The following is a 12,500-nucleotide window of genomic DNA, read 5'->3' on the forward strand; positions in this document are numbered from 1 at the left end:
GTGTGTGCACATGTAATAATTAATGGACAATTAATAAATAATTAGTATGTGTGTACATATGTGTAGGTTTGTGTGTGTATGTGTTTGTGTGTGTATGTGTATATTGTATATGTGTGTATATACATTGTATATTGTATCGTGTGTGTGTGTGTGGTTTGTGTGTGTGTGTACATATGTATAGGTTTGTATGTGTATGTGTTTGTGTATGTGTATGTGTATATATATATATATATATATATATATATATATATATATATATATATATATATATATATATGTGTATGTGTATGTGTGTGTGTACATTGTATATGTGTGTATATACATTGTATATATATATATATATATATATATATATATATATGTATATATATATATATATATGTGTTTGTGTTTGTGTGTGTATGTGTATATGTGTGTGTGTGTGTGTGTACATGTAATAATTAATGGACAATTAATAAATAACACTGAACAACAAAAATTTTTTACTGGAGATGTGTAAAGTGATTTAGACTAATTTGGGTACGCTGATTTCAAAAATCATAACCGTTTTGCTGTATCACGTCAGGATTTTCAGGAACAGAAATATTCCCATTTCCTCGAAGTCAGGATTTCAATGAAATTTACAAAAATTCATTTATTCATTTATTTCATCATGAATGCTTCAAAATTATAGAAATTACAGAAAAACTCCACTTGAATGTAATTAAAAATGCTTTAGGCATTTGGCTTTGCGTTTGTGCTGCTCTGTGTCAGTTTCACGATGCAGGAACCAGCAGAAATCGCCCATCATGTTCGGGTTGTGCCGCCCTTGGTAACGCGTCTCCATGAGTGAAATCTCTTGGTGGAATCGCTCGCCGTGCTCGTCCGAGACTGCTCCCAAGTTGTCAGGGAAGAAGTTCAGGTGCTGGTGTCGGAAATGGATTTTCAGGGACATCCTGGAGCCAAGTTTCCTGAAGGACTCCAGCAGCTGCTGCACTATTTCTTCATAGTTGTCCGCACGCTCGTTCCCCAAGAAGTTGTCCGTCACAGCTTTGAAGCTCCTCCACGCTGCCAGCTCTTTGGGGTTTAGAGTTGTCGGAAAAGTTTCGTCCTTCATAATCTGTCGGATTTGCGGTCCAACAAAGACACCAGCCTTGATCTTGGCCTCCGACAAGGTGTTGCCAAACTTTTCCTTGAGGTATAAAAACCCACGCCCATTCAGATCCATTGCCCGTACAAAACTTTTCATCAAGCCGAGCTTTATGTGGAGTGGTGGAAGGAAAACCTTGGCTGGGTCGACAAGGGCGACATGCTTCACGTTGTGTCGACCAGGTACATGCTCTTTTCGCTCTTCCCAATCTTTCTTCGTCCAGTGATTCTTGTCGTCTCTGCTATCCCAGAGACAAAGGAAGCACATGTATTTCATGTAGCCTGACTGCAGCCCTAACAACAGCGCCACCACTTTCAAGTCTCCGCAGATGTGACAGTTGAAGTCATTGTACTTGATGGAATCAATCAGCTGCCGCATAGTCTCATAGGTCTCTGTCATGCCGAACGCGTGAGCCAGTGGGACTGATGGTTTCTCGTTGCCATTGTGGAGCAAAACAGCCTTCAAGCTGTTCTTCCCCGAGTCGATGAAGAGGCGCCAGTCTGCAGGATCGTGATCACACCCAAGTTCTTTCAACAGACCGTTGATGTCACTGCAGAATGTCATCGTGTCTTCCATCTCAAAGAACTCAGCCATGTCTCTGTGACGTGCTCTGAACAAGGATATCTTGGTGTTAGGTTCAAGTAGATTCCACTGCTGCAGCCTTGATCCAAGCAGCTCTGCCTTCGCCTTTGACAGCGAGAGATCTCTTACAAGATCATTTAAGTATCCCTGGTTCAGAAGGTGTGATTCTTGAGTGTCGGGTTCAAAAGGTTCATCATCACCATCCTCTTCACCACTGCTTACAGCTATGTTCTGATCAGCTGGAGGTGTTGGAACGGGGTTCTCGTCATCATGAGGCACAGGTTTACGAGCAGAGACGCAGTCAGCGTACTTGATGTGACCTTTATTCTTCTTGTTGAAGCCGGCGATGCTTGTGCTGCAGAAATAACAATCATCATGATGATTCTGCGGCTCACGCCATATCATGGGCACCGCAAATGGCATGCTCGCACGCTTGCCCACCAACCACTGAGTCAAGGTTGTGTGACAGCTTGTGCAGCAGATGTGTGGTACCCAGCTCTGTTCTTGGTCCCCCACCTTACACCCGAAGTAGTGAAAGTAGGCGGCCTTCATTTTCACTGCTGTCGATATACTTCGCTGTTGATCTTTTTTGGTATACCGACCACAGACATAACAGAAGTTGTCAGGATGATTGGTACAGGAACGCCTACTCATCTTTATCTGAAAGAAAGAAATATAACACAAGTTAACAACAATTGTACGAAATAGACATGTTAAAGACATATGTAAATTTCATTGAAATCCTGACTTCTAGGCAATGGGAATATTTCTGTTCCTGAAAATCCTGACGTGATACAGCAAAACGGTTATGATTTTTGAAATCAGCGTACCCAAATTAGTCTTAATCACTTTACACATCTCCAGTAAAAAAAAAAATTTTGAAATTTGTTGTTCAGTGTAATTAGTATGTGTGATGTTCACAAAGCCGTCGGTTTTCGATGTATTGTAGCTCCCCGTTTTAACCACCAGGGGTCCCCGTACATACACGGATGTTCCTCGCTCGACGAGCCGGTCCGCTCTCGGATCTCCATTCAGTCGTTGTTTTCCCGAACGTCTCGATAAGTGACAGCAGCAAACGCGGCTCCACGAACACACGGCCATTGTCCGCCTCGTCCTGGCAGACCCGAGCGGATGGCAAGGATCGAGTCCAGGGAGACCGTGTCCTGGGCCGTGCTGGGAGTTCGCACGGGAACGCCTCGCTCGCTCCATCATCCGGGCACGGACAAACTCCATCGCAGCCTCCGGCGTTCAGCGGTTTCCTGTTCAAATCCATCTGTCGCTCGCGTCCATCGCAGCCACCGGCGACGTCCGCTCTCAGTCGCAAACGGAGGAATTTAAGTCGCTCACTTTGGGGTGACTGGTCACCGCGGACCCCCGAGGGGCGTTTCCTCTTCAATTGTTCAACGCATTGTTCAAAGCCGATAATTATCCTTCGTTCGTTCGTTCTTCGTGCACACGTCACGTGATGCAACACCTTCCCACGGCATTGCCTCCGCACGGATGTTCGCCCTGGACGGTGACACAGGCCATAGAGACCAAGGGTTTAAAATGCAAACAAAGCATCTGTCGGAGGGAAGAATAAATAAATAATAAATGACTTGGTTCGCAGTTCGCACGTTCGAGTCCGGGTCTCCTGACTTGAGGAAGACCAGCAAGCTGTTCGCTCAGCACCAGGACGGGTAAACTATTCACCATTTACACCACGTGACCATCACAATAAAAACTCGACATCCGTTTCCCATTTTCTGGGAATTATCGCGTTGACTCCTCATTTGATCATTACGAACAAAGCTCGAAGCGGGATTGTTTGGCCGTGTGTACGTTGCTTGTTTGTGTGATCGTCATCACGTGCCCCGTCACTCGATCATCATTCATTCTCCCATTGCAGCTGCGCGAGCACTCACTCACTCACTCTCTCCCTCCGGGAAATCCCTGTTAATCAGAGTGGAAGATGAGAAACTTCGGCTCCAGCAAAGTGGAGGGCGTGACCCGCAATGTGACGTCACCCAAAGCTCGCCCAATGGGGACGTCGCATGGGCGGAGCCACGTTCCGCACTTCCTTTCCACCCTCCCCGCCGAATCCCCCCCCCCCTCCCCATCGTCCCTCCCACCTCTGTCCTCGTTCTTTCTTTTGCTCCTGATCGTCACCCAAGTGCGTTCTTCATTCTCCGATTTTACCAACGCGCGCATTTACCTCAAGGCCTCTCGCCGAACGTCGGCGTCTCTCAGGCCCGTGTCAGCGAAAGCCGGCCATCTGACGGCAAGCTTTCTCCTCAGGGACGTGTTCGGTCCGTGCCGGCACGGCCACCCGGACTGTGCCTGTTCGACCCTCGAGCGGTGAGACCCGATCGGCGAGCCGCGGTCATCTCATTTACAACATCATCGCCTTCCTCATTCGCCCGACATTGATCGAACGATCCATATGATCGGTACTCGCACACACGTCCCGTCCCGTCCCGTCCCATCCCATCATGCTCGTCATCATCGCGTCGTACTTGTCCCCGCGGCTCTCATCGAGCTGCCCGTCGGTGTCCCGTCCCCCCCGTTTAAGGCGGAGGCCTCGGAGTCGGTCCTTTCGAAAGGCTTGTTCCGCCGGTCGTTGAAGCGGCGGGGGTATCGCACGTCCACGGAGGGCGTGAGGCCGGAGGACGTGAGGACGTGAGGCCGGAGGATGTGAGGACGTGAGTCGACGTGAGGACGGAGGATGTGAGGACGTGAGTCGACGTGAGGACGGAGGATGTGAGGCCGGAGGACGTGAGTCGACGTGAGGCCGGAGGATGTGAGGACGTGAGTCGACGTGAGGCCGGAGGACGTGAGGCCGGAGGACGTGAGTCGACGTGAGGCCGGAGGACGTGAGTCGACGTGAGGCCGGAGGACGTGAGTCGACGTGAGGCCGGAGGACGTGAGGACGTGAGTCGACGTGAGGCCGGAGGACGTGAGTCGACGTGAGGCCGGAGGACGTGAGTCGACGTGAGGCCGGAGGACGTGAGTCGACGTGAGGCCGGAGGACGTGAGTCGACGTGAGGCCGGAGGACGTGAGTCGACGTGAGGCCGGAGGATGTGAGGACGTGAGGCCGGAGGACGTGAGTCGACGTGAGGCCGGAGGATGTGAGGACGTGAGTCGACGTGAGGCCGGAGGACGTGAGTCGACGTGAGGCCGGAGGATGTGAGGACGTGAGTCGACGTGAGGCCGGAGGACGTGAGTCGACGTGAGGCCGGAGGACGTGAGTCGACGTGAGGCTGGAGGACGTGAGTCGACGTGAGGCCGGAGGATGTGAGGACGTGAGTCGACGTGAGGCCGGAGGACGTGAGTCGACGTGAGGCCGGAGGACGTGAGTAACTTCTAATCTTGTGGAGGTCGACTCCACGTCGCTTGGTGACAGACCCCGGTGGTTCGACTGGACCGTGTGTCCGCACCTGGTCCTCGGGGTCAGGATATGCGGAAATGGTCCTTTAGTAGATCATTGTGCAAACCCTTTTGTTGGTGAATGATGCGAGCTGGGGGTCTTGACCTCACGATGTGGAGGTGTCCGTGCTTGGAGATTGGTGGTGGACGGGCCCGACGTTCCGTCGCGGTGTCAGTGTGGAGGAACGCGAGAAAAACTGCAACCCAAGACAGAACCAACTCGTACCTCCCGAGCCCGAGAGGTCACCACTCGGTTTGTTCTGTCCAGCGACGACAACTGCACGCAGCCACAGGCAGGTCGTGCCAGGCCCGTGACGTCATGCAGACCCGTGACGTCACCGAGTCAGCTCGTGGCTGGACCGGTGCTTGCACGGATCTCTGCTCGACGCTGCTCTTTGTGTGCACACGCATTCCAACAGTGGGTCGTCCGCTCGTGATGAAAGCGGCGTGACTCATGGTTATCCGTGGAGGGATAAGCCGGCTATCCGTGGAAGAATCGTCACTTTGCGTGAAGTCCGGTTCAGGGGTAACTTACTTATTTGGTTTTCTGCCAAATGGAGTGTAGAAGGGAGTAGTGGGTGTTGAGGAGGAATGTTCTTATTTGTTTGTTTTTTTTTATTATGTTGTATTCTGTATAAAGATTATTTTGAAGAATGTGTTTGTAAAGCTTCTTCTTCTTCTTCTTCGTCCCTGCACTGTTGAAGTTTCCCGGGGATTCATCACCCCCACAGCTGTAAACGCTTTGTGCGGTGTGTAATACACTAACAGGGATTAAACATCGCTCTCGGGTTGCCGCGCACGAAGACTGCACCGTCTGCACAGGCCTGTGTTTACGAGCCAAGACCCCTTGATCAGTGGGCAAGTTGCAACTTGAACATCGCATATTATCTTTTGGTTGCTTGTTGAAGCTGTTTTGGAGGAAATTAAGTATTTGATGCGTGGAACATGTGGCTGTTCCTGGCATGGGGAAGATGTGATCGAAGGACTGGGGTAAGCAAGGTGTTCTTGGTTGAGGTGGTCATGGGGGGTATTGCAACGGACGGTGATCTTGGGAGTGGGGTGGGTGCGAGGGGAGGTGGTTTTGGGAGTGGGGTAGGTGCAAGTGAAGGTGGTCTTGGGAGTGGGGTGTGCATGAGGGGAGGTGGTCTTGGGAGTAAGGTGGGCGTGAAGGAAGGTGGTCTTGGGAGTGGGGTGGGCATGAAGGAAGGTGGTCTTGGGAGTGGGGTAGGCGCGAGTGAAGGTCGTCTTGGGGCTGGGGTAGGCGCGAGTGAAGGTGGTCTTGGGAGGGGGATAGGCGCGAGTGAACGTGGTCTTGGGAGTGGGGAGGGCCTGAAGGGAGGTGGTCTTGGGAGTGGGGTAAGCGCGAGTGAAGGTGGTCTTGGGAGTGGGGTAGGCGCGAGTGAAGGTGGTCTTGGGAGTGGGGTGGGCGCAAGGGGAGGTGGTTTTGGGAGTGGGGTGTGCACGAGGGGAGGTGCTCTTGGGAGTGGGGTGGGCGTGAAGGGAGGTGGTCTTGGAAGTGGGTTGGGTATGAGGGGAGGTGGTCTTGGGAGTGGGTTGTGTACGAGGGACGGTGGTCTGCGTGGAGGGGGGGGGGTGGACTTTTGTGGGTGTCAGGGGATGTCATCTTGGGGACAGAAGTTGATCTTCTTTTTGGCGTGAGGGTGGTGTACCCTGCCCCCTAACCTCAAGATTCCTCAACTGCAATTTCAAACAGCTTATGTTGAATAATCGTTCCATATTCCAGCGAACTTTGGGCCATTGTTCCTGGGCGGCCACTCTGTCGCATTGGAGACCACATGGTGCCTCCACAGGGATGTTTTGCTGTTTAGCGCGTAATCGCTCGCTGTGCGTTTTGGTGCCTGGTGGAGCCTCCTCATTGGTTACCTTTAAACGGTGTGTACGTTTGGGCTGGACTTTCTTTGCATTTGTCTTTGTGTATATGTCATTGTCTGTGCCAATGTTCATTTTCTTGTGTTGCCTATTCTATTTGTTCGTCTATCCCGTTTATCCTTTTTATTTATTGCCTTCCCCCCCCCCCCTTCGTTGATCATTTTCCATTGTATTACTAATCCCCCCCTCCCTTATGCACACTCGTTTACTTGTTCCTTTACGTCTCGGAGATCCTACAGAAACATCCCCTCGACGTTGCTTGCCATGCATGTAGACCCTGTATACGAGCAAGGTCTGTGTCGGGTACCATTGTACTCCTATTACTGACATCTGTGGTGCACCACAAAATTGTGGATCTTTTGTTATTGTTGGTGTTTTTGTTTGTGTTTCCTTTTACCTCAAACTGCCCCCTCAAGGATATGACTAAAGGTCTGTTTCCCTCATCCGTTGTTTGCTCTTGATACTCTGAATATCTTCTCAGTAAAAGCATGAAACTGGTTCTTTGCTTCGTTGAATTTATTCTTTTTTTTTTTTTCTTTGAACCATTCTTATTGTCCTTGTCGCCTTTATTTGATTCCATTGTCTGGTTGCCACATTCCATTGCCACTGGGTGTTCTCCTGACTAGGCCGCAAAGCCTACGGTCTGTCATGATGGCGCCTGCTGAATGATGATGCTCTTTTACCCTTCCGCCTTCAAGCCGAGATGCCATACGTTCCTGGGCCTAGTTTACCGTGACTGCTATCTCTACGCTTGCTGTGTGTGGGAGCACTATTCTCGTTGAATTCGCATCAAAAACTTTAAATTTTTTTCTTCTTCTTCTTCTTTATGCTCTGGTTTGCCCTTTTGAGATGTGTGGTGAAACCCATGGGGATGAGGATTGGGGAAGGTGGAGGGAGGGGAAAGGGAAAGGGGTCTGCGTAGAGCTTCTTTGTTGAATGGAGACGAGTGAGTGCATCACGTCGTCGTCGTCAAACCGTCGGTATTTGTCTTAGACAAATATCGAGCCCTCTTGTTGAAGCTTCCAGCTGAGAAGTCAGCGATCTAACGTTCCACTATCTGTTCTTGGGTAGTGGTGGTGAATGTGGGGGTGTCGGTCGTTGAAGGGATGGTCTCCTCCGTTTAACATCTTGTGCTGATGCTAAAGGGGGTGGGGGGGGGAGGGAGAGACCATTGGGTGAATTTATTTTTAAAAACCCTGTTTGAATTGTTTAAAACTGCTGTTGTAGCCATTTGTGTAGATATCCCTTGAACTGTTAGGATAAACTGACACTTGCATGCTGTTTGCCATGTGTTGCCAAGCCTGTGTCGATGTGATGACATTTATTTATTTATTTATTTATCTAATTTCTTTTTCTTGTCTCTTGTCATTTTGTGTTCATGTGTCTTTGCAGCTCGTTGACTGGATCAGGATCGCAGGCAGAGAGATTGCTTTCATGGGTGTTTGATGAGTAAATAATTCATTCCTTGGCTGGTGATTCAACTTCTGACTTGGCACACCGGAAAGAAGAGAAGCATTGGTCGCGATGCTGACTGGACAGGTGGCTGACTCCACAGGCAAAGTGACGGGTTATCAGATCACTCAGTTTGCCGATGCCAAGACTTCGAAACTGCCGCTGTCGAAGCTGGACAAGACTCAGGGCTGGGGTTGTATGAAAGCAAAGCAGCTGAAATGTGGAAAAAACTTTTCGCATTTGAACTTTTTGCGCCGGAAAAAGGTTTCGGGACTCTGCGTTGCACACGCTATGGGTCTCCTGAACTGCATTCCTCCTCCACCACAGATGAGTGCACACATTCAGCCACCTCCACCTTCCCAGAATCCTGTGTTGGTGCTTCCACAGTCTTCCTTGCTCATTGGGCAGTCTCCTTTCTCTCCATCTCTCATCCAGTCCCAGAATCCTTTGCTCTGGCCTCCGTCACCGGCTTCCAGCGTGTTGGTCCTCAAGGTGCCCGACCTTCCTTCGGCGACAGACTTGCAAGCAACTCCCGCAGCAACAACTCTGTCGTCGAGTCACAGTCTGCAGTCACCCAATGTGGCTGTCACCATGGTACCCCCTCGAGACCCACTCAGGACAGCGGTAGATGCCACTGGCAAAATTATGTTACCACAGAACAGATGTACCAGCGATGTAATGGACAAGGCAAGCTTGCAACATGAAACGAGCTGTAACAAGGAATTGTCTACAACTGGCTTGGATAAACAGGACCTCAGCTGTGATTTGCTAATGTCTGCACAAGCGGATGATGAGTTGGTGACCCCTGATGATCTGGATTTGGTGTCTAGTGTATTGCAGGTAAGGTTATCATCGTTGATACAAATGATGTGTTTCATTTCTTATGTGGAGGCTAATTCAAGCACAAAACTAGCAGTCTGTGTTGGTGAACAAGAGAATGTAAACGTGACACGAAAATGATTGGAGTTATCCAAAAGAATCACAAGGTGCTGACATTTTGGGCTTTACCCTCAGAGAGGGAGCGACACACTCGACACACAATCAGAGAATATGTGTCCCCCCTCCCCCAGACCACTGGCAAAGATAAAAACAACCCTATACACTAATAGGGGTCATGCTGATCCTATGTTTGCAAGTATGGATGTAATCAGCCCAGAACAGTAGGAGTAGCATGACACACACACACACACACACACACACACACACACACACACACACACACACACACACACACACACACACACACACACACACACACACACACACACACACAGTGCCGTGTTTCAGTTCTAAAAGAGTTTGTTTATGCTGAAATCTTGCGATTTTTTTTTGTTGTTGTTCCTTTCAAAATGGTTGTATTTTACTGTTGATTTAAGGTAGTGATGGTAGTAATGTGCTGTAACAGGCTCACTAACTCGAGTTGATGCTGTTTAGTGTCACCACTTTACCTAGTCCCACCTTCATCCCCACCCTTCCACTTCCTGCACTTCCATGACCAGTGACTTAAAAAAAACAAGTTTTTTTGAGTTAAGTATTGAACAAAATGACTTCAATTAGTTGAAACTAAGTTCCAACTTGAATGGCATTACAAGAGCTCAAATGTTCAGTCTGTCTTCGATGTTTGAGTTTTTTGAAGACAACTTAGTATGATGCTAATTCCACCTTTTCGCCGAATAGACAATGTAACAAAAGTGTTTGAACAATATGGTTGAAATTGTGGTACATTTGTGATATTGGTAGTACTTACCGTATGTGTCATTCCGCAAACTCTTTGACGTGTTTCAAATCTCGCCACACCTTGGTTCATCATGATGGAACATGTCCAGAAGCTAACTGGTTGTAATTCAGCAAATTATGTTGGAGGGGTGTTTCACTTTTACAGGAGACTTTTTGTAACGACATCTCTTTTATTGATTGAAATATAATTTCTGGAAAAGTTTGAAATGTTAATTTTGCATTTGCCATATCCAAATTGTTTGAAAAGACTAAGAGGTGAGTAAAATGCTCTGAACGAGATATGGTACTCAAAGAAATGGCAGGTTTTTTTTTGTTTGTTTTTATTGTTAATTATACAGGTGCATATGGAATTTGTAAGCAAAGATTGCTCTTCATTGGTAAACTTGACCACACTGGCTCGAATGCTGACTTGTGTGTTTGTGGGGGGTTATTTATTTATTTATTTATTTATTTGTTTTGTGGTGTGTTTTGATCAGCTGGTAATATCCAGCTAGGCGAGGCTGGTAATATCCACATTAATATAATGTAATATATATGTATATATACAGTCATGCGCCGCTTAACGACATTCTGGGCAACGCCGGATCGCATATACGACGGATCTGCCAGCTCTGAAAAATTCCTATCGCCGAGTGATGTAGCCGACGTAGCGCTGCCAGTCATATAAAAATAGCACGTACAATTATGTACGCTGTACAGTACATAATACTTCATAATGATAAACGACAGTGTGGCCCTGTTACAATGCGATCGTTGAGGTCCATAAAATGTCATCGTGAAAAAAGCAGGGTCGTGCTAAATCGGGATTCAAGGAAATCGGCTTTCAAACTGAACCAATGTTTGCACGTTTACCTTCCAGCATGTAAATTACCTTTGAATTGAAGAATTCCGCGAATAATTAGTTGTTACAGTCAAAATTAAAACATATTTCTTTTTGGTGAAGCTTTTCATGTTGTTAAAACAATTACACTGTTCCGAAAATATATATCACAATTGACAGGAGCTGGTTTCTTCATTTATAAATTATAACATCGATGCAATGATTACGTATTTATAAAATCCAAATGCTATTTATTCATCTTTCTATAATCGATGCGAGAGGAGATTGTAAGCTGCTGATAACAACACCGATGGCCGTCATGAACAGCACAAAGGTAAAACTAACGTGTCTTCCGTCTCTCTTGGATGCGTGTTACAATTGCCGACAGTATTCATGTACAGTAACATGCTGCACAGGTTTGTATCCGAGGAGTAATAGGCTATACCATATCGCCTAGGTGTGTAGTTTTGTGTAAATACGAATAAATTTTTTTTTTTCGAAAACGAAAAAAAAAAAATGATGTTCGCACAACGACGACGTCGCTTAACGACGCGTTTCTCATAACGTACCCGTTTCTCAGAACGTAACCCCGTCGTTAAGTGGTGCATGACTGTATATGTATATATATATAAATAACATAAAACAGTCTGGGAGCAGTCGGGAACAATTCAAACAATAAAAAAGATCTTCTGGTGAAATAGTTGCAGAGACTTTTCCATCTATTAGGTATGTGATTTCTCGAGCTGCAGACCCCTACATTTCTGTAGAATTGTACGGCAGCCAATAACAGGAAGAGAATTAGATTCTCGATTTTATAGACCTGTCCACCCCGGAGAGGGAACATCCACGGACACATTTTTTGCGCTTGGTGTCCCTCATTGTGGAACAGAAGTTCCTCTCTTTACGATGTACAATCCCAAGTGTCGAGCAGAAGCTCCTCCACTCCGGGAATATAGATGTAGAGATATCGAGATATCAATATGATAAAGAAAGACCCGCCCATATCTCTCACCTGTGAATGGAGGGAATAATCGATGAAACCCAGGTGGCTAGGATTATTTAAATAAATCGACTCCTCCCATGCTCTTCTTGTCAAAGAAGCTGCATAAAGCAACCAAGAAAGGCTAGGCTACCAAGGTAAGCCTTTTGCTGTTTCAAATCCTTCCCAGAGTTCCTCCATAGCAATAAAGACGTTCACACATAGTGCACACATGATAATTCCAATGCAACACACCCCCTCAGCTGCTGGACCGGTTTCATCGCTTATTGGCGAATCATCAGTGACAGCGCAGACAGAAATGCATCCCAACGAGGCTCCCAAGCATGGACCACATGCAAATGTCGAAAGCAATCAATATATAAATGATGAAGACCAACACACATCACTCACCTGTGAATGGAGGCAATAACCAATTCGCTCTCACCTAATCAATTAAACCCAGATGACTCGGGTTATATAAAAAAATCGACTCCTTCCATGTTCT

General features: G+C 47.5%; 2 protein-coding genes across 7 annotated transcripts in view; one reads left to right on the forward strand and one right to left on the reverse strand.

Annotated features, from left to right (window-relative positions):
- The window catches only part of LOC147028749 (uncharacterized), a 10,279-nt gene extending 7,295 nt beyond the window's left edge, over positions 1–2,984 (reverse strand). Inside the window, exons 1-2 of one of the 2 annotated variants that reach the window (XM_085879442.1) lie at positions 2,697–2,984; positions 411–2,371 (exon numbers count right to left, since the gene is read on the reverse strand). In XM_085879442.1, coding sequence (XP_085735568.1) covers positions 704–2,371; positions 2,697–2,984 — 1,956 coding nt within the window. In that variant the 3' untranslated portion in view covers positions 411–703. Of the gene's footprint in view, positions 1–410; positions 2,372–2,696 lie in introns of those variants that run through there. The other variant, XR_015057694.1, reaches the window with a different exon arrangement.
- A 195-nt stretch (positions 2,985–3,179) lies between these two features.
- LOC147028750 (protein mono-ADP-ribosyltransferase TIPARP-like) overlaps positions 3,180–12,500 on the forward strand; it is a 56,795-nt gene continuing 47,474 nt past the window's right edge. The window contains exons 1-2 of one of the 5 annotated variants that reach the window (XM_085879439.1): positions 3,180–3,390; positions 8,400–9,299. In XM_085879439.1, coding sequence (XP_085735565.1) covers positions 8,532–9,299 — 768 coding nt within the window. In that variant the 5' untranslated portion in view covers positions 3,180–3,390; positions 8,400–8,531. Of the gene's footprint in view, positions 3,391–3,806; positions 4,141–4,998; positions 5,644–6,722; positions 7,011–8,399; positions 9,300–12,500 lie in introns of those variants that run through there. The other 4 variants (XM_085879437.1, XM_085879438.1, XM_085879441.1 and 1 more) reach the window with 4 other exon arrangements.

Source organism: Eptatretus burgeri, chromosome 4, assembly GCF_056783735.1.
Source record: "Eptatretus burgeri isolate ZD-2024b chromosome 4, Ebu_testis_v1, whole genome shotgun sequence".
Taxonomy (NCBI): Eukaryota; Metazoa; Chordata; class Myxini; order Myxiniformes; family Myxinidae; genus Eptatretus; species Eptatretus burgeri.